The following is a 22,896-nucleotide window of genomic DNA, read 5'->3' as shown; positions in this document are numbered from 1 at the left end:
CGTCAGATTGAAGGTGGCTTGTCCTTGTGGAGAGCTTCATCATTAATCATGGCTGTAACTCTGGGCTTTTATAACACTGCATTCAGCAGCTGTGCCCTTTCACCACGGTCTTCAGACCCTGAAATGGCGTTCATTTACTCGCCACAGAAGAGCTTATTGTACCGAGCGCGTTAACCTCTGTGGCCTGAGCGATGGCCATCATGTGCTCTGTTTAGCTGCGTGAGACCTCACCAGCTGTTCTGGCTTTCACAGGCCTGCCGTGATTTTGACGTAGATTGATAGGATTATTCCTAGAGCACTTGAACGCGCTATGACCGCCGTGACTCAGTGAGCCACAAGCATTCGCACCGGTGCTAATCAGATGTTCTCCTTGTAGACTTCCTGCCTGTTTTTGGACAGCGGTTGCTGGATGTGTTTCAGGTCAGCTTGTCAGCAGATGATTGGACTTGTTTGTTTGGCGTTTGCATTCTTAGTTGAGTATGTGAACAAGCGCATGCATAATCATATATCCAACCACATTGCTCAAAATAAATGAGGTTGGGAAGCCCCTCAAAGCTAGTCTTATTTTATTGCTTTATTATCATTAAAGTTGCATTAAAGGGGAAGTCGTGGCCTAGTGGTTAGAGAGTTTGACTCTTAACCCTCAGGTTGTGGGCTCGAGTCTCAGGCTGGCAATACCACGACTGAGGTGCCCTTGAGCAAGGCACCGAACCCCCAACTGCTCCCCGGGCGCCGCAGCATAAATGGCTGCCCACTGCTCCGGGTGTGTGTTCACGGTGTGTGTGTGTTCACTGCTGTGTGTGTGCACTTTGGATGGGTTAAATGCAGAGCACAAATTCTGAGTATGGGTCACCATACTTGGCTGTATGTCACGTCACTTTCACTTTTTTTCACTTTACTAAATTAAATGGTGAGTGAATGTCATTGATTTATGCATTGAACATTTGAATAACATACTTGGCTTTTCACGACACTCAACTGGAAGAGTGGATATTACAGTTAAATTTTAATTACATTTTGTTAAAATTAGTTTGGTTTTAATTAATCAATTGTAAACTATTAACTGACATTTATGATATTCCATGGTTTCATTTTTTTTGTATTTTTTTATATAATTTTTTTTTTTTTTTTTACATCTTATTGAGATGTTTGAGTGATTATATAAGCACACATGTGCTTTTTTTTAAATGTAGGGCCCTATGACACAATGCAATTAAACCTGGATGGAATCGTGGAATCCAGTCATAAAAATTTAATTTGTATAATGCTAAATTTCATATACACACAGAAACTTAAAGGTCCTCATGGCAACCTGTTAAAACAAAAATTTGGTTTAATTGAAATGCACAAGACAGAATTTCTTTAAAAAGGAATTTTAAAAATAAATTAAAAAGGCTAACATTAGAATTTGGTAAAAAAAAATAAAAAAATAAAACATGAGAAAAAATAAAACATTTCTAGGGCATTAAATTATTATTATTTTTATTTTTAATAAATTAATTTTAAATTGTATAAGTTTCATGATGACAAATTAGATACAGCAATGAGATTAAGTGGAGAACAAATGGAAACTTTTTGTATTAGATTCCTGCTTCTGATTTTTTTTTTTTCCCTACAAAGGAAGATTTGTCATGGCAACACAGTTTGAAATCAATTGAGATCTCAAAATGAACTCAAAGATTTATCATCAGTTTCCTGTGATATTTTTAATATCCCAGTTGGTTTTCTTGTACAAAAATGAGAATAAGTGGAGAACAAATGGACACCTCTTGCCTAAGGCTTTTGTTTGTTTTTTTCCCCTCTTGAGAAAGCTTTGTTCTTTTTTTGTGCTTTTCGTCTTATTTTGAACTGTAATCCAATTTGCCAAGATAGCAAAGTTTGAAATAAAAAAGATCAAGATTGAACTCAAATCTTTACATTTTCATCAAGTTTGTTTTTTTTACATTAGTTGTACAGCTCTACAATACACTGTTATTGTATATCAATTGTTTCTATTTATATTTCTCCTAAGACACCTAAGGAGAAACATCTGAGAAATTTGAGACTTTCATCAATGTTGAAACTTCACTAAAACTTAACTAAGAATTACATTGTCTGATATAGGCTATAAAAGAGTAGTAAAATGTGGGCCAACACTAACAACCTCAAGAGCACTATAGATATGTCTATGGCCTTAACTTATTTAATATCTAGATGCCAGACGGTCTGGTTCTCCTAAGCTCTCTGAAACCACCCTGTAATTTCCCATAACCATTTCTCCCCTGTTCCCCGTCTGTATGTCCCGTACAGAAGGAAAAGCTCTTCTAGTCTTTCATTATGATGCTTGGTTTCCTGCCCACTGTGTGGACCGCAGTGCCCTCATCTGCATAATCCCTCCCTTGGCACTTTTTAATAATACGGAAGCTAATCAGACCCACAGAGAACCACGTACCCTGGTGTGGTCCGGCTGGAGCCCTGATGATATTTACTGATGGGCTGCTGGTATTCTGTTAAGGCTATCACTATTATTGTTGCTCCTACTTGAGGTTAAAGATTTGAACAAATTTCTAAAACTGGTGTGTAACTTGAATGATAGTTGTTGGTGATTCTTGCACAATTTAAATATAGACAAATAATGACTAAAATCAAACAAAATTTGAGTTTTGCACATTTGGATTTTAGACATAAAATATATATTGGGGGCATATTTTATAGGTCTGAATTTAAAATCTATATCTATGACACTGAACAAAATTGAATTGTTTTTGAGACATTTTTATTTAAAAAGTTATTTAAAAGTTAAATGTTTGCTCATTTGCGAAATGTTTATTGCTTTTTAAACAAAAAAATTCTAGACTTTATAACTTCAAATTCAAAATTGTGATATTTAAAATGTAAGAAATTCAAATTGTACATAAACTGCAAGAGAGCCACCACATTTTTATATATATTTTACACCTCTGTATTTTATATTCTCTATTTACAGTATATTTTATATTCTAGATTATCAAATTCAAATTTCTGAAGGTTAACATTTCAGAATTTCAAATTGTACATAAACTGCACAAGACACCATATTTTAAAATAATAATAATTAAAAAAAAAATTATAACTCTATATTTTATATTCTACATTTATGTAATATTTTATTTTATATTCTATTTTTAGGCTTAAATCTTTAAATCCCTAAAATTCCAAATATCAGTTATTTAAATTGTGCAAAAAAAAAAAAAAAAAAAAATTGCATGAGAGACACCATTTTTTTCCTACATCTATATTTTTCTAGCTTATTACTTAAATCGTTTGGTGAAGACTTTGACCAATTTAAGCAAAAACAAATTGTTTTAAAAATTGCGGTCTCTTTTTTTTTCTCTCAGATTAGAGTAGTTTGCACCAGATATCTGTAGAATTCTAGATTTTTGCTTGTTTTACATAGGCACTATTGGATTGTTGCTGGCACAAGCTGCATATGATTATTGCTGCAGTTATCAAGCAATATTATTAATTTAATGTCTTAACATGTCCTTTAAACAAGTTTTTTTACATTCTGAATCTGTTCATAATCAGAAGTAGTATGTTCTTCGTGTGTGTTCCCTTCCTCTTTCCTGTAGACCAACAGCTGTGTCCATCCACACAATCGTTCAACATAATCTTTGCTAATTTGCAGTCTGGTTGCACTGTTCACATATTTCTTTCTCTCTGCACGTATTCATTTGTGTCCAGCTAAGTTCATTCGTGTTACTTAATTAAACCCCTTTCATAAATCAGAGCTTTAAACTGAACTAAAAATGAGAAATTGCTATCAAAAAAGAGGTGTGTTAAAGTGTACTGATTAACACGGTAACTCATTTTCTTTATAATTCCCTTGCCCTCTGCTGCCTTAAAAAATAATTAACCGACTGATGGCAGACTCAACAAATGGCCTTGATTTTTAAAGCCATTAAGATGAACGAATCCAATTGTTGTTGTTGTGTTTATGGGTTGTCTGGGTCCACTGTTATTGAGCTAGTACATCAACTTCTCCTTAAATCAATAAAGCCAGAAAACGAGAAAGCAGGCTGTGTGTCTGAAAATGAGCGGACAGCCGGGGCTTTGGGGTGCATGGGGAACATCCTTCTAATGTGCCCATGCAGACATGTCAGCTAGCCGCATAAGGTTTGGTTTAATTAGCCATCAGGGGAGGCAGGGCGTTTTGGATTGGTTTGTGTGGATCAGGGCCATCTGAATCTGAGGGAGCACCAGGTTTTTGTTTGTGTGTCCTCCAGGGCATCTGGGCACACCACCTGTTAATGAATCACAAAGTATGCTCTCCAAACCCACCATAAATCCATATTCTACAGTAGCCAGTACAGTTTTGGAGCTAGAATGTTCAAGGTTTCCTTGTCTACATGGATTCATTTTCAGGATATACAATATTAGCTCTTTTTTATATAAATATGATTGAGCTTTCTATTTTGCAAAATATTTGTTGCATAGATGTTTAGCATAGAAATTTGCATGTAGTTGTCGTGTAGAATTTTGTGGATGTTGGTTTTTGGAATGCTGTGAGTTGTGCTAATTCTGTGTAGAGATATTACATATTGAATAAAAGCTTTAAACATGCCTATGCTTGTAGACCTGGTATTAAAATCTTATTTATTGATTCATTTGCATTACAAAAAACTTGGGTTTTGAGGTTTGAACAGAAAAGCCTGATGGTATGGTGAAGTCAATATGGTGTCTATACACAAACAGACAGACTCAAGTAAATGTGTGAGTTCTATGTGTTTGCATGCTTGATGTTAAATGTTCATGAACTGTCCTTTGACATTGCTAAAAGTGCAAACATGATGTGTTTTGAATGCTTGAATGCTTGCAACACAAGCTAGCCAACAGTTTCATGACAGTCACGACCTTGAGATCCTGTGAACGTACTCAGCGAGGTGTTTGTTGAGAATCTGCCATCTCAGCATATAGCAGGCTAAAAGTGTCATTTCATTAAATGCATCAACAGAAGTGCTAGCTAGTGTGGCCTAAGTCGTGGAAAAATAAATCAAGCACTCAATTATGACTTTAAAATGTTGAGGGATTAGCATTATTTGTTAGTGAGGTTTAGCGACAGGGTGAACGAAAGGACAGACAGTGGTCACACTTCCCGAGCTCTAAGTGCTCTCCAATGACTTCCTTTTGTTTTGCCTGTCTGCCATTTTATCTCCGTAAATGATGCCAATCTTCATTCACGGACATGACGGTCCTGACAGGATGCTTCCCAGTCATCTGGCTGATTCTGACCCTCTTTATATTAAACAGGCCCCTTCACCTCCCCTCATCCCAAATTAACCCCCTGTCAGTGGCCAACAATGGAAGTGGGCATGGCTCCAGTCTGATTTATCCCACACTTCGCCATGATGGGGGGCATCTGCCACACCACACCCCCTGCCCGGTCCTGCCTTTCTAAACCAGGCGGAGAGGAGGGCTGTCAGTCCATCTTCCAGAAAAGCGACATGCACTGATTGGGGAATTAGTTTAGTCAATGACTGCATACAGATCTAAATAGGGAGTGTGTCAGTGACTTTGTGTGTATTTGCAGTTGGGTCGTCCTAGTTCTGCCCATGCACTGCAAGAGGGCACACATTGTCACTCCTCAGACATACACATAGACTTTCAGGTCTTACTGCACCTCTTTGGGCCTGTGAAGAGAAGGAAAACGCCATATTTAGGACTTGCTGTCTTGGGATTCTCCAATGGATTAATGGCTAAAAATTGAGTTACACCTTGGTGCTTCTATATATTTGTTTTGGGCAAGTTTGAAGTGCTTTCTTGACTTGATAATGCAGTTTGGAGGTTGCAATTGCAGACCTTTCAAAAGTCACTGTCTGCAGAGCCTAGTACTGCTCATCTGTTGGTATCAGGGATACTGGGGCGCTACTGTGTTGCCGGTGGCCCAAAACTCTTTGCTCGAGGACTTAGAGTCTGTGTTACTTCCAACAGACACGGGGACTCAGGAGGGGACTAGCAGTAGGGCCACAGAGGCCCCCACTGCAGAACACGATGATGACAACTCTCCGGGCTACACAGGTACTGCTTCTTATTTCTTACCTAAAATACTGCTTCATATTTACCCTAGAAGGGCTTCTCTCAAATATCTTATTTAAACAACATGTTTGCTTTTACTGTGGGTGTCTTTTCATCTCTTTCATGAGCTTTTGACATTGTTGTAAGGTTCAGTAAATTAGGGGTTGCCTGTTGATAACATGAAGTTTTTGTGGAGATATGACCCATTTCAAATCCAATCATTGCAGGTCCTTCTGTAGAGTCTCTTATTCTGCCTGGATTTCCATGGACTTTGCATAACCTTCACCTTAAGTCTGTCGATGAATCTGTATCGAGCAAGGTTTTACCATTCATAAACTGTTTAAATTCTTTACAAATGTCAAGCTGTGGAAATTGGACACCCTTTCTATGTTATTTTCGGGAGATAAGCCTAGAACGTTCTGATGCTTGTGACATGAAGGAGCAGAGTCAGCCAGAACCTCAATTTCCAGATTAAATGCACTCAGATGAGATGAATCAATCAGTGAGTGAAGATCCCTGACCCTTTTTGCTTAAGTGGAAATAGAGTTCACCTTCTAGGGACTCGGGGGGCCAGAGCAGAGTCTCCTGCAGTGTGTGTGGTGTTATGTTTGGAGAAAGCTTGCTAACATTCTGACCTTCACTGGAGAAACTAGTCGATAAGTGAAAAGGCGGCTTTGGCTATCGTGGGTGATCCAATGGAAGATGAGAATAGCTGGTATAGAGCATAGAAAATGACACTAAAGCCTCAACAGAGAACTCTTCACAATCTCACAAGGAAAGAGATACGGTACAGATGATATTTATTGCCCGCCTGACTGTTATAAAAATTGTTTTGTAATATCTTTAAGTTCTTACATTGAATTAGTCTTTCCAATACATAATGCAGTGTTAGAGCTAGAGTACTATAATGTTAAGTGCTGTCAGCAAGCATAGCAAACTCTTCAGTTACTTTTAAAACATTCATAAACATTTACAGAGCTTTTAAATATTACTGTAGCTCCTTCATACACTATTGTTTGAGTTCAGTTTTTTTTAAAGTCTCATGCTAACCAAGGCTGCATGTATTTGATCAAACACAATGATATTTTGAATTATTGAAATTTTAAAAGACAGAAATAAACTTTTTTTTTTTCTTCGATGGCAATGCTGAATTTTCAGCATCATTACTTCAGTCTTCAGTGTCACGTGATCCTTCAGAAATCATTCTAATATTATGATTAGGTGCAGAAACCTTTCTAATTATTATCAGTTGAAAACAGTTGTGTGTAATATTTTTGTGGAAAGTTTAATAGAAGAAGCACTTTTTAACTTTTTAATATTACTTGTTGAATAAAAAGTATTATTTTCTTTAAAAAAAGAAAAAAAGATGGAAAACATTGATTACAAATGCAATTACTAGACCAGTCATAGTTTAAAATAGTTTATCTGCTATATATTTATCTTTTATATTTATCTGCTATATTATAAAGTACCGCACTCTTTCTCTTGTATCCCCCTTTTTGAAGTCAGTTGTGCATCTTGTTTCTGTGTATGTAGAATATTCCAGATAAGTCACTTTGGATGTTCTATTTCAGTTTCTGTATGTAAGTAGTATGCAACAAGGCAGTTGAAGGGGGTTTTCAACAGAGCTTTTATCTTTGTAGACTACTTTTTTGCCAAAAATGGCCATGTAGTTCTGTCTCAAAAGCCCTCAGCCCCAAAAATGAGCATTAAAGATGCATCATGTTGGCTTCATTTTGTATAACTGTTTGTAAAAGGCAAACAGATCTCTTGTAAAAGCACTGACATGCTATTTATTCCAACACTTTGGAAAAGAGACAGTGGGAAAGTAGGGAAATTGAAGGTCAACACAGCAAATGTTTCTCCAGACATCTTTGGCATTTCAAATATATGCCAAGAAATCTTTCTGTACCTCTTACCCTTATCGAAGATTGAATCTTGGAAGTAGAATGAAAAGCTATGTATTAGGTGGTATGATAAAGAAATAGTCTTCATGCATCTTGTTGCAACAGTGCTGCACATGCTGCCTAAAACTAGTCTGAGGTGGTTCCAAATGCACCTGTTGTCTGGACGTGGCAGTCTGAGACTGGATTAGTCCCGTCTCCTGTGCATCTTCATTATGGGGTCCTGCTTAGGCCTAGAGTCCTGACCTTGAAGGTCCCACAATCATTAGTATGACCGCCTTCCTAATGCCTTGTATTATTAGAGCCATGGTTTCTGCCTCAGGGACATGCAAATGCAAATCTCCCACACGTTCGGGGTTAAATTTTTCCACCCCTTATGGAACACAAGCACTCTTACAATGGAGTTTATCCACAAAGCATATTCCCCACAAAGCGTTCGCTTCTCCCCAGTGCGGAAAACATCGCAAATGCGGGTCCTTCCTTTAGGTTCAATCCCACTTGAGATGTAATTACCTCCACCGCAGTCAACCGCAGGGTTTTCTCCACAAGAGGAGAGGATGTAGACACTTCTTATATTCGTTTTCCCCCATCCAATCTCTTTTCATCACAAATCTTGGAGCTTAACTCGCCCCGTGTCCCAGGAAATAGGGCCATCAGGCTAAACTCTCAATGCTGAACCAGGCTAATTCTGTCAAGAGTGACTGGAGTGCTGTGGAGAATGAAAGGAGAGGACTAGTTGGAGATAAGAAGCTGGTGGTGCTGAGGTTCTCATTATTCTGCAACATGTCTGTTTGGCACAGGATAAAGAATTTAAATTTGTTTATTATTGTAGCTGAGATTAGTATGGGTGAAGGAATACAAAATAGTCTCGGCTTTGCCAAGTGCTAGCTAAGCGCCATTTGGTATACAAGATTAAATGGCTTTCAGAATTCCAAAGAAACAGTCATTTTTAAGCTTGAGTCGTAAGTGGCATGCACTTTCCTGAAGGAAATAAGATGAGAGTGAAAAAGAAAGTTCAACGCCTCCATTTTTGTGTTGAGTCTGGAGGTCCATATGGTCCCCTCGTGACTGTCAAATGAGTTTGCACCCGATTGGCAGATTTGAAAAAGTAAATAAATCTCTTGCTGGAAATGCTGACATGTATCTTAGAAAAATTCTGATGCACATCTGACTAGCCATTCAATAGCAATGCTATATTTAAAATGCAATTTCCACAGAAACGACAACCTCCATCAGTTTATTTGAATACGACAGAAAATCACCAAAAAATCCTTGAATAACTCAACCACACTACTTTAGAACTCTCCAAAACTTCCCAAACAAGGGGGTGGGTGGAGAACTTTCAGCAGTGCCAGTTGCCACAGGCAAAGTTATGAAAGTGCATCCAAACACTGCACATTTTATATTCACACTGTATTTCTCTCACATGCTGTTTTGTCATGGAGGAGTGAATGTGTTCAGTCATCACAGGCCGGACTCTCTACTTGCTGGCGCATGAGAGTACGCAGAGGGTGAAAGTTCTCGCTGAGTGTCATAAATCTGCATGGCACCTGCTTCCTTCGGCCCGTGTTGTGAGGTCAGTGGCACCGCATAAGCTGTACATCATATTTATAGTGCTCATCGCTGCAACCTGCGTGTTTTGGCAGCTGATGGCAGCAGGGAGACAGAAAGAACCCTTGCGGTGTTTCAGTCGGAGGAAGGACGTGCTTTTAAAAACAGAGAACGTGAGAGAGGGAATGTAAGAAGTTTGGGAGATTGGACATGGAGCATGTGGGAAGGAGAGTGAGGTGAAAGTAACTTTTTTGGCCATTATTGTAGAGATCTGTCTCACATGTGAGTTCCAGGTGTTAGGCCATGTAAATCCACCAGTTTGTGCTGCAAATATATCTACTTGAGGGAAATATATTACATTACACATGCAGTAGCAGATGTTTTTGTACACCAATGTGATTTGGAAATCAAGAATTTGTCACTTTCTCTATAAATCAGAAGGAAGCACGGTTTGCATTCCTAAATCAATCAAATCAAATTGAAGTGCAGGGTTTTCAATATATTTGTTTCTCCGATTGGGTCATTCTAACCAGTCAAAAGCCATACTTGCTTCACTCTGTTAGAATGAATATTTTAGACTCCACTTGAGACTCAATTTTCTGGTGTTGATTTAAATGCAGCATCTTGGGTTTTTGCAAGCTGGAAAATGGATGAAGGCAACTGTCGGGCATCACACTTTTGCAAAGGCAAACCAAACTTTAGATGCGCAACTCTTGTGTGTTGACATGTAATGATGTTCTTCCCTCATCCCGAAGAATGGCAGTTAATTCCACTCTTTTGTAAGACCCTGTGTTTGTATCAAGAGTAATGTAGGAACAATCAGCAAAAGTGCCACTTGTGCTTTCTGCACAGTCATGTTTTAATCATTACTCAGGATACATGCAAGCTTTGATTGAGGAATATCCAGTTGTCCTTGCTGCAGTGTAGTATAAAGTTCCCCAGGTTTGTTCCCGCTTTTGCTTTGCAGGGCTGCATTAATAATTCAGCAGGACTGCTGGTGAGGGTCTTGTCCAACAGCTTGCAAGGCACCGATTGGTCGAATCCCCCGTTGTGAAGGTGGGGAGGGCACATGGAAGCCAAAGACAAAGGCACTACTTGGCTCGGCTTCTCTTAGACAGCTTCCCCTTTCATTTAAGCCTCTCCAACCAGTAAACCAATTAAGCCAATTAAGCATGAAAACACAATGCATCTTGTTCTTGCCAGTCTGCATAAAGGATACGGAGAGAACAGGGGGACGTACTTCTTTCTGATGAGGCTAGTTAGAGATTGGGACAAGCTGAAAAGTCCCATAGTCATCTGAAACACCATTGTTTCTTTGTTAATGTATCTGGATCCTGTCGCTCTGTTACTCCTGGTGCACTCATGCATGGCATTGTGCAAATTAGATGTCGGCTCACTGTCAGCATATGTGAAACCACATAACAAGTTTAGTCCGGTTGTTTTACCAATACACAGGTGAGACACAAATTAATATTGTTATGTGGTTTTAATTGCGATCTTCACCATTCTCATTCCTCAGTCAGATTCTAGTGTCTCTGTTCTGCATGGAGGGTTCTGCATGGAGGGCCTCTCTGAATGGCAAAACAGAAACAGATTTGTTCAGCTCGCCCCCCAACCCAACCACCCCCATTTCTGAAAGCACAACACAGGGCTTGTAATGAATGAAGAGAATGTCCTTTTTATGCTGTTTTCCTGCAATTCTAGTCCTTCGTTCTTTTTGTGCTTTCCTGTCGGATGTATTTTTGTCTTCTATTGTTTGCCCAAGAAATGTGTAGCTCTGTTGTGCCTTTCTATATTTTTTTTCTTTAAGAGTTCTCAGCATTGATTACATGCATTATTTATTTTTTTTTGCTCATCTTTTTTTGGGTTGATGTTTTAAATCGAAATCGGCAGTTGAACCGTATCCTGGTTGCAACCCAGATGGCCCTCCAAGAGACATTCTTTCCCAGTGACAACACTTGTGCTGAAGATGTCCTGAGAGATCGCCCGAACCTAGCTTGGTTGTTTTTAGCCAGGCTGACAAGTCACGGAAGTTTTCTGCTTGGAGGAATCTCTAGGAATGACAGGGTAGCACTTAGCGCCCCACAGTGTTTCCCAGCCGATGTGGCCTCGTGTCAGAGGTCTAAGGGCATGAGCTCAGCGACGTCCTCACAGGATTCACTCCTCATCTGAGGTCTGAACAGATTTGTCAGTGCCCGTATGGAGCTGCACTGTATGCATTATGGTAGACAGGCAGCTGTGTGATCTACATTCCTGTACTTCACTCAGATGATTTGCTGTCTTTCATTATAACTGGGTTAACACGGTGACACAGCAGATGATTTGTATCTTCCTGGCAACTTTTTTTTGATGATCGCTAAGATTATCTTTTTTTCCCTTTGTCCCCCCCCCCCCTTTTTTTTTAAAGGTGACTAGCAAAACATTTTCTCTAAAAATGTCAACCACAGTCATCTTACAATGGTTTAGAAGATAATCATTCTGTAACGTGTCATTATAAAAGGTAGGAAACTCAATTCTGTTCTTTTGAGCATCTTATCTGTTTTCAGCACCTGGAGTGAAAAGGAAGCATTAGCATAGTGTATTGAATTTTAAATAAAGTCTGTAACTTTGTTGGTAAATAAACACAATTTTGTTCTCAAGGACAACATTTGAAAAGTTTTTGGTAGGAGTGTTGGAGAATAATATTGAAATAGGGTGGCACTAACAGCCAACAGACAGTTTCACAAGACAAAGGGACATGCATTGATCTAACTTAACATATAACTAAATTACTTATTTTAAAACGTTTAAGCTGGTTATTGCAGTGTTAACAAACAAATCTGCAAAACACCCCTTAAATCTTGCCCAGGCTTTCCTGAACGAAATCCCAAGATGCACTACTCCCCTCCCCAATGAGATAAAAATGTGACATTTTCCTCTTTCATGTTTGTAAAGTGAGCTTTTCTTCTCTCTATGGGGAGTATTGTTCTTGGAGAATGTTTTTGTTTTAGCCTTTGCTGTTTTGTTAGGTGATGCTGCTTGAAAAGGAGGCGTAAAATAGTCTTAGTCAGGGGGAGAGGGAATGTGTTTCTCTCTTGCTCGCTGCGTGTGTCAAACCCTCGCCCCCATACCGATACAGCCCAGGGTTGATGAGGGGGGTCCGTCCATGTTGAAAGAGACGCCCCAGCATGGAGTCCGAAAGGAACCCCTTTTTCTCTTACCCACACAGAGGCATCACAAGAATAGAGAGAATATCCACCAAACCTTGCTTTGAATATCAAACAGAGCAATCAGGATAAAGGTTATTATGTGTAAGATATTGAAATCCGAAAAAGGGGAGTGGCTCGCACTGACAACACTGTCTATAGTGTCTCTGTTTGAGCTTGGCTCATTAAAAAAGTTCCATCATCACCAGATAAGAAATAAAGCGTCCATGACAGGGAGTGAGGAGGTTTTGTTTGATTTTTGGGAAGACTGGGTTTAAAAACAGGTCTGGAGTTACAATACATAGCGAATTGTATTTTTTTTTGGATAACTCTTGGATCCCAGAAGGTCATCTGATGAAGGAAAGTTGGTGTGTTAAAGTAGATATTTGTTTACCAGCTTCATTTAGCGAACTTTAAAATAATCTAATAAGCATCCACCATGGAGCCCATTACTTTGGTTGTTTCTGTTTTGGCAATGTTTGTCATGATGGGCGTCCAACATGGTGGAACTCCAGGAGTTCCTCGCCATGCAAGCCTCAGGAACCCAACAAACCATTGGTGTAAGCGTCTACGAGGAAGCTCGTTAGGAGACCATCACGGCTCCACGACTCCTCATCATCACAACAGCAAGGCGCATAAATGCTACCAGGTCTTCCAGAGTAAGTTCACAATAAATGCATGTGTCTGACATGAGGGTTAGATTAGCACTGAATTATGCCTGGAGTTTTATGCTTGTACACTGATTTAAAGTTGTTTCATGCTGCTAAGAAGTGTTGAGCTCTTTTGATGAGGGTTTAGCACTCAAATGAACAATATGTTAACAATATGTTTTTGAGGGTTCTGGAAATGCTACACTGGAGGTTTGATGTAGATAGAGGAACATGAGAATTGTAGTTTGGCTGTCCTTCTGTGTTCTTAGAGGACAGGTGAAGGATGGATATTTGGCTCAGATTTTGGACGCACTCTTCTGTCTCCTCAACATAAAACTGCCATAGCCACCAGTATAATAGACTGTTTGACACAACTCTGGACTAGTGAAGGTCAGGAAACTTTGGTGGCAGGATGGAGATAGAATATAGTCACAAATCTTAGGGGAAGCTTGATGTGAATGGACTGTTGTATAGTAGTTTAGAGATATGCCTGTTTAGTGTTTTTTTTTTGGTGGGGGTTATTATGGGTTTTTTGGCATACTACCAGGGGAAAGATTAGACACACTGCACTGAATCAGTTTCAGATGTTCAAAATGTTAATATCTTTGATTGTGAAATCAAAAACATTTGAATCTAAAAGCATTTTTTTAAATGGATGTCTTGGAACAGAGAGTGTATTTGTGGTGAAGAATCTAAAAAGTAAATTTACATTTTTTGTCACAACATAATTTCCATGGCATTTGTTATTTAGTTTTAATAATTATCTTAAAATGTGGAAACTACAAAGAATAAAGAATGTGCATATGTCCAGTTTTCACTGGTACTACAGTATATATTACAATTTGTATTAAGTTGCAATTAAAATTCTAATCATTCACAGTCCTGTCTGGTTTTTACTGTCCGTTATATAAAAAAACGATAAAAGCTCAGGGACAATAGTAGGATTTAGCCTTAGCCCCTTGCTTGAGCATACACTGACGTGGCTCAGAGGAATATTTATGGCTTTGCAAAAGGTTGTGCTTTTTACTCAGAATTGCATTTTGTCTGTTTGTTAGTATATTTGTTGTGGTGGATTATTTGATTACATTCTGTTTTGTGAATTCACTGGAGCTGAGGTGAATTTAGATGAAAAATGCATGTGTGTGCAACAGATTTGTGTTGAGTTTAACTTTTTAAATTATGTTATGCACATGCATGCAAACATACATTAATAATATGTATAATGAACTTTTAGATTTAAGGTATACAATTATAAAGTCCCCAAAATATGTCTTATTTATGTTCCTATAGCTGTATTTGTTCGTATTTTAAAATCTCTCTTTGAAATCGGCAGGAGTGGAGACCAGCAGAGGGCGCTGTTGGGTTACGTATGGTGGAGAGAGGCACATCCCTGTACAGTTACTCCTTCGAAAGATCTTTTCTTAAATAAAACATTAAAAAACAAAATAATAAAAAATAACCCACCTTAATAGGCATATGAGTTCAACACATGCAATTTTGTAGATAAAAACAAACACGCACACAATTCAATTTGAATCCAGCCTTTCCAATAGATATGCAAATAAACTACTCAGTAAATCCACATAAATGCGTCGCCTTTTAAAATAATTAAGAGTAAATTATTCTGTTTCACCAAAGCGGGGAATGTCTTTTAAAATGTAAATTCATTAAAGTTTGATCAAACACACTCTTGCCTTGAGGGAACCGTTTCTTTCACAGGCGAAGCCGCGCTGAAGAGGTTAATCAGTGTTGCCAGATCTCTCTGGTAAACGGTACAATGTAATTACTTCATTTAATTCATCTGCTTTTTTTGTAGCATAAACTTGCATAAAATACACCATAAGTCTGTATTGCGTTAAAGTGCACCTTGAAATAAAGTGTCTTTTCAATAATATATCCTTTTACAAAAATATTTAAAATGACTTACATGGCTAATGTGTGGAATTAATATGAATAGCAAATACAAGGTACTATAATTAGTTACTAAATGTTAGTCGTTTTACACATTTGAGAAATGCGAAGTGCACACGCTTTATGAAAAGACTTTATAAAAATAAATAAATAAAAACCAAGTCGATTATAACCGGAACTGGCAACACCGAGGTTAATTCTGCCTAGGAACAATCCATTGTTCAGACCTCGGAGGGGGAGCCTGGGACATACCATGCCGTTTACTATTCATGCTGTTTGAATGAAGTACCGTTGTTTCAAATCCCCTCAGCCCGAAGTGACGGGGGACCTCAATGCATAGACCCAAATATTGAAACACTGAGGGAAAAACTGAAAGAAAAGGAAAAAACAATAGAGGGGAAATATTGGAATTACATTTGAATTTACAAAGCAATGGAAAAGTGGAAGTGATCTACATCCAATGGACTTCAGTCAGCAAATTCTTCAGCATCAGCTTCTGCTGTTCCAATGGAAACTCAAGTTTCTGAGTTCGAAATGACTTATTCACGTTGTTTCTGAACGATGTGACACTGGTCGCTTTTCTAGGCTGGGGACCTTATTACATTTAGAACTTTGGACAAAAGTTCGAGTTCTTTTCTTTTCACTGGTTTTCTATGGGGTCTTTTGGGATGCGATCAGCGGATACAAAGTGATCAACTCTGCGCTTGCAGAATTATTATTCTTCTGGAGGTCATTCAAAATATTTCACGGTTTCTTTAAACATTTTTGCTATTGATTTCGAGGTTTTCATTCATTTTGGACTCATGGAGTGCGTGTTTGAATACAAATAAACTGGATTACTATCAGATTAACGGGGACCTTTAAAGAAAAAAATAATAAATCAGCAAATTCGTGGAACACTCAAGTATTCTGGAAAAATATAGGCTATTGCATTTGGATATGAAGGATCAAAAACGCACAAAACTCTGATTTATTTTCATTTTCATATTTTTTTATTTTTTGTATTTTTGCGGATTACACAGTTCATTAACGCGAATATTTAAACGATGAAGGGGAGAGTTATTGGATTCGTGTTATTTATCGCAGTTATACACGTTTGCACAGGTACGTACTTTTGGTTGAATAATCTATTTTGAACGAGCACTTTCAGCAAAGTTTCTTTAAAAAAAAAAGTTATGGTTCCAATGAAATGGGGTGAACGCTTGACATTTGCGAGTCTTTCAATACTATGTTGATAAATTGCGTATATAGCCTAATTTTGTGCAAGTTTATGTGATTCTATTTTAAATGGGACTTAACTGTATCAATTTCAAATGCTCAGTACGTTACTTGGCGAAATGATCACGAAGTTATTTTTGTACACTGTATCCCCCATTTATCATACTCTGCTAATGCAACACTGGTGCTCACTGAAAAGCATTATCTTGGCATGCTTGCTTAAGAATCAAAGCGTTTACTTTGCTTTAAGATCACGATGTTTCCACAGACTTTAGTAAAGCACATGAGAGCATTAGTCTAAGTATCCTATAACTGTGCTTGTGGCGTAACTTTTATTTCCTGTGGCATTTAAAATCTGTCATTAAGTAACTGCTATAGCCAATTCTCGTTGCGTTTTAAAGTTTTTGTGCAGGAAAAGTGAAGAATGAAAACGGTTTTGTCTTTCTTTGTGGTGCTATCCTGTCAGTGTTGGTCCAGTGATTATATGCTAAACCAAAGCCAATGTAATTTTTTACTTCAGTCAGCATTAGTTAGAAACAGCGCTCCCTTGGTTTTGACTGGGAGAGTTTTGGAACCTTGTAGAAATGTATTTTAAAGTCTTCTTGTTACAAGCCTGGTTTTTAAGAAGTTTTATGAAAAAAATTTAATAACCTCTGTTGAGGTAGCTTACATTGTGGATGCCTTGCTTCCTTAATCATGTGTTTTGTGGTTATGCTAAACCTGTTTGTCTTGTTCTTGTGAATAAGAAAATCATTTGTTGCTTTAACCAAGCATTTGGTCAAAGTTCACTTTGGCTCTTGAAGTTTAGATTATTTTATTATTTATCCTTCATTGCTTTATCATTATTTTTACATTCACCATTCTCATCGCCACCCTTTGACTTTCATTAATGATTAATCATTCAAGTCATTATTTGTATGGACTGAAGTTTGATTCCGGCAGCTTGGTTTAAACCATCCCATAGCTGTGTCTAGACCATCCCATTCTGAGATCACTGTCCCTCCTTCAGTTTCCAGCCTCTGGCAGGCCCGGGTGGAACTGCTCTGAGCAGAGATTTTGACAGAAACCTTAAGCCGAATGTAATAGACCTGCATAATCCCGGTTGACGTTGCCCCTGATCCTCTTTCTTCACAAATAACTGACTAAAGCTCTGCTAAACCAAACCATGGGCCTTTTTATCTGCAAACCTGGTAACACTGTCACAGATTTAACTGGATTCCATTCTCTTTCGGTTTTTGGGCATGTCAGCATAGACCTGGTGCTCACTGCACACTTGCTACTTTGAGGAAACTTCCCTGTCAGGCCGGTCCCATTGACAGTGAATGGGTCTGTTTGCAATGCTGCTTTAACACCATGATTCAAAGAGACAGTCTGGTTTAAGAGGCTGTTATGACTTAAATCGCTGATTGCTTTATTTTATTGCCTCAGTTTGCTTTGTGATTATCGTTGAGCCTGAAGTAATTGTGTTCAAGTTAAAACCTGGAAGAATATTATAGCTTTAAACTCAAGTGAGTCATTTTTAAGTACTTTTAAAAGGCTTCCTTGTCATTCAGCTTATATGCAGAGACAACAACACTGCAAAAACAGATTTTTTCAAAGCTGTAAATAAACAAAGATTATTGGAGGACATTTCACAAGGAAATAGTATTTCAGTCTTTCTACTTCAATATTTCATGTATAATTCTTTGTAATTATTAGTGAAATTTACTAGCAAGTGAGCCGTTTCTCAGTTGATTACTTGAAAAAGTGTAAACATAATAGCAGTGTTAAAGAGATTGTTTACTTCAAAATGAAAATTTTATCATCATGTTGTTCCGAACCGGTTTGAATTTCTTTCTTCCATTGAACATGAAGATATTTTGAAGAGTGTTGTTAACCAAACAGTTGTTGTTAGCCATTGACTTCCATAGTAGTTTATTCTCCAAAACTATGGAAGTCAAAGGCTACCAGCAATTGTCTGGTTGCATTCTTCATAATATTTTCTTTTGTGTACATAAAAATACAGGTTTGGAAAAGCTTGAGGGTGAGTAACTGGTGACAGAATTTTCATTTTTGGGTGTAGTATCCCTTTAAATAATTAGTTAATTAATAATTGCAGTTTGCTTGAGCTTCCCGACCAGCTAACACTGGCTCAACCAATAGCATGAGATTGGGGCGGGGCTATCTGTTTGCCTGCGCAGATAAAACAGGTAAAAAATGCCAGATAAAACCTTTTTGAAGAATTGTGTTTGGTGCCTAAATGACACACTTCAGCTTAAAAATTGGACTTACTTTCTGCGATTATGTTGGGCAATTCTACATACAGATATAGAAAAGAGAGTGAGAGGGAGAATGAGAGTAACTAGATAAATTTACAACTGCAACCGTATAAATAAAACATAAGGCAACAAATTACAGACTTTTCACGTCTGCTCGTGATTACAGATGAAGTGATTGCTTGATTAATGTAATCAGAAATAAACAGCTTAAATCATGTCTATCAGCGAGCTGAAACGGAGAGGAGGATTGTCGAATGAAGTCATATTTCACCAAGGAAATTAATTTGGGGGAAAGCATGGATCCCTTTCCCATGTGCCTTGCTTGTATTGAATTCCGATGGAGTTGCTCTGAGAATTAGCTGTGGGCCACACCACTGCTGAGAGGCATCTGCGCATTGAGGAAACAGTGTAGCGCTTTAACAAGCACCCGCAGGGAGAAAGGTCAAGGGTCGTGGTTCGAACTTCATGGTAGTGCTCATCTTCTCTGAGAGATGGAGAAGCACGAACTCTTCCCGGTTGCGTTCAGGTACAGAGCTCTGTAATTATCCTAGGCATTGTAAAAGTATGTGCTATCATTAGATCTGAAGACAACTGTGTCAAGGACGGCTTGTGTTTTGGCATAGTCAGCAACGGCGTTCGTGATTCGAGTCTTAACCACAATGCTTTACAGTCATCTGGAAGATTTCAAGTGCCATTGAAGGACATGGCGACAATCCCAACTGTAGATTGAGCGAGGAACCGGATGTTTTTGCAGAAGAGCGTTGACATATGAGGAGTTGGTGTTGATTCCTGGCTACTGAGCAGTGTTTTCTGCTTGTGACAATGAATGATGGTGTTGTTCTAATCCTTGTCTGTTGTACAGTGAGGCCTGTGAGGACTTGCTGATTAGCTCATGGCTGTTGTGAGGCTGGGAAATGATAGTTAAGACAGAGCACATCCGTCATGTGGCCCTGATTCATGTCTCACCGCAGGAGCCCGTTTTATTACTGTACGTCAAACTGTCCCTATTAGAGACTCGAATGTCATCTGTCAAGAATTCACCAGCTCTTCCATGACCTCCGAAAATCGGCGGCGCTTAACCCAAAGATGCAATCCGTAATTGATAAAACAGCAAATCGAGATTTTAAGGCTGTGAATAGAGGCTTGTGCTGAGGACAAATTAGAGACTGTAGAAATTTTCAATATACAAACTTGCACAGTATCCAATAATGGCAATATATCAACTTTTAACAATTAAACAATTTTGCATTTTAAAAATTATGCATGTTCCTTTCCCCGGTTTTACATTTAGAGAACCTTTGAACACTATTGTATGTAGTTTTTTTAGCAAATGTAAAAATAAATATTAATTTTTAATAATTATATATATAATTAATTTAGTTATAATATTGCAAAAATATATATATATATATTTTTGAAAATTATTGCAATTTAAAATTAAAATTAAGTCCTTAATTACTAGCATTTAAAAAAAAAAATTTTTGTTTTTAAGCTGTTTTATTCATTTTTTTACTAATTTTATGCATGCAGCTTTTTTGATGATATTATTTCAGTGACTGCACAGAATATTTAAATTTCAAGCAAAATTCCTTCATCTAAGTTTACACATTTTTCAGTGACCTTTTTTTTTCAATAAGAAAGATCGATTTATTTGGTCTTTTGGTGTGACATAAACATTATATGTACAAACATTCATGTATTCTTTCAGTTTATATGATCAAAGAAGCATCATGCAAAACAACTGTAAAATAATTAGTCAAATATATGGAAATGGCCAGTTCTAGAAACATTCTGAAAGGCATGACTGGCATTTTTTGTAAAATCGTTGAGGCGTACCGTTCATCATCTTTAATCTTGTACTTCATTGTCAGTCAAACAGGTTGAGCCAGGAAGCAGAGACTGTAAACTCAAGAAGATAAACTGTACATGTTTGCGTGAGACAGGTTAAATGGGCGGTTCTCGAAGCACAGAGTATTTGCATCCTCTCAAAGTGCCGCACATGTTCTCTGATCCTCAGAGTGGGTGTGTCCATGTGCATATAAGGCAGCAAAACCGAGAGAGAGAAAGAGAGTAAGAAACAAAAAGAAAGCACGAAGGAATCCATCACATTAACCCCTGCGGTGTGGCGTGGTGGAAGTTGGGATGGATGGTCTCCTAAGTGCAGATAATAAATTGTCAGTGTCTGACGGGGCACAGCAGGCACTGGAGGCCAATTAATGACCTCTGTTCTCGCAGGTGAGCGATGTATCTATCTCCGGCGCTCCTTCTCTCTCTCCGATTAGGACCTGCATGCTGGCCTTGACGACTCACATGTGGCTTAATGAAATGATGTCAAGATGATGAAATCCATGCGTGGTCGCGCTTGCAATAATAACGGTAATAAGAATATCATCAGCAGTTACAGCAATACTAATAATGGCATCGGGGAAAAAGCCAATTTTGACAAAAAACACCAGTAGTTGTGGGGATTTCCCATCAGGAAGTAGTCTTTGAGAACAGGCCAAGGGATTAGTAACCCTGATCCTCACGCACCTGTGAAAAATGACAGCGCCCACTGAGCTGTGTGCACCACGTTCACCTAAATCCCAATTAACGTCTGCCTAAACCTAATTAGGTGGAATTAAACGACATGGTGCTTCGGATTAGGGGCCGATGGTGGGTTTACAAATCTATAAAGACTCTTGCTGGGTGGGATGGCTAGATAGGGTTCCATACCTTGTGTTTATTTTGTACTATCTCCATGCTGTTCTTTTTAAAACTGAATTTACTGATCGGGTTCTCATTCTTAACCTTTAATGAGCATGTGAGAGCTGTTTAATTGGATTAATTAGCAGATGAATTCGACATCAATACTTAGTAAGGCAGCGCTCCAAATGATAAACGCTTCACAGAGACCTGATGCCTCATATGGGTTTGATTCGAAGCCCTTGGGACGTCCTTTCCTGCGACCGCATCCCCTTGTTTATATCTCCCAGCACTCTTGTGGTATTTGAAACCCTTGAGGAATGCAAGCGTACCCCTTAGGCTGTCACAGGGCCAGCGTGGTGATGAGGGGTAAAGAGCGATGCGCTGCGGTGCTCGCTGCGTCGGACTGTCTGGGAATGAGCTGCGAGATTGTCAGAGACACTGGAATGACGTTTAAAGGTTGGAACGGGGGTGTTCTTGATGCCTCAATGGGTCTGTGAGACTTTTTAGACCAAGATTATAGGGAAAAGGAGTGTTTAGGATGGCTCTTGGCTTAGATCGCTATCTATTCAAAATGAAAATGAGTGGAGCTGGAACATACGGTTGTGATTAGACCGAAAAATCTGTGTCATCTTGACTCAACCTTTGTTTATCTGTAATTCAAATGAAATACAGAGTAATATTACACTATTTTTTAGGCTCTTCTAATGGGATTTTGAGCAGATTAATGTGGATTTCATGTGGTGAACTTAATATCCCTTTAATGTATGTTTAAAGATTTTTAAATTTCAGATCATTTGAGGCTAGACATTTGTATTACATGTGAAATATTGGGTTTACATGTCAAACACAAATCGCATGTGAATGTAAAATTCATCATGGTAATCATATTTGATCCGTCAAAATTTGCTTTCAGATCATCTGAACTTTGCATGTAAAACTATGCAAACACATGTGAACATTGGGTTTACATTCCAAATGTTCCAAAACCACCCAAGCGCATTATTGCACAAGACTGCACAATTTTTTTTTCAGCTTTTCTAACATTATGCCAATGCTGTCACTGTTTTGTATGTTCTTCGTGCACCCCCCCCCCCCACTTTATTTTGACTGTTTGTAAGACTTGCCTTTTTGTTGCCGGTCAGTGCATTGCCTTTGACAGATAAAGCAAGCCGACACGCAGAAAAGCCCAGTGGGGGCTGACACGGGGTTCATGCATTGTGTCGTCTCAATGGGGTAATTGTTAGGCCCAGAGGAAGGGGAGGGGCTTTCCATGAAGGACTCGGGGTCCACAATAGCTTCCCCAGGGAGTAAAAAAGCAGACTGAGCTCTGTCCAAAAACATAAACAGTAAAGAGCTGCTTTTCTGCCACTGTTACATCTCACATTTCTTGAAAATAAAGGTTCTTTATTGGCATCCATGGTTCCTTGAAGAACCTTGGAGCCTTTTAATTGGACAAAAGGTTCTTTATGTGTAGAAAAAAGGTTCTTTAGATTAGTAA

General features: G+C 38.5%; 1 protein-coding gene across 8 annotated transcripts in view; it reads left to right on the top strand.

Annotated features, from left to right (window-relative positions):
* Positions 1–5,462: 5,462 nt before the first annotated feature.
* Positions 5,463–22,896, top strand: part of LOC109102016 (roundabout homolog 1-like) — a 171,065-nt gene continuing 153,631 nt past the window's right edge. For 2 of the 8 annotated variants that reach the window (XM_042739960.1, XM_042739959.1), the window contains exon 1: positions 5,465–6,036. In XM_042739960.1, the coding sequence (XP_042595894.1) occupies positions 5,790–6,036 (247 nt within the window). In that variant the 5' untranslated portion in view covers positions 5,465–5,789. Of the gene's footprint in view, positions 6,037–13,097; positions 13,333–15,502; positions 16,339–22,896 lie in introns of those variants that run through there. The other 6 variants (XM_042739963.1, XM_042739958.1, XM_042739956.1 and 3 more) reach the window with 5 other exon arrangements.

This window comes from Cyprinus carpio, chromosome B15, assembly GCF_018340385.1.
Source record: "Cyprinus carpio isolate SPL01 chromosome B15, ASM1834038v1, whole genome shotgun sequence".
Taxonomy (NCBI): Eukaryota; Metazoa; Chordata; class Actinopteri; order Cypriniformes; family Cyprinidae; genus Cyprinus; species Cyprinus carpio.
The sequence above is the reverse complement of the archived record's forward strand: the minus strand, read 5'-3'. Positions and strand labels throughout refer to the sequence as shown.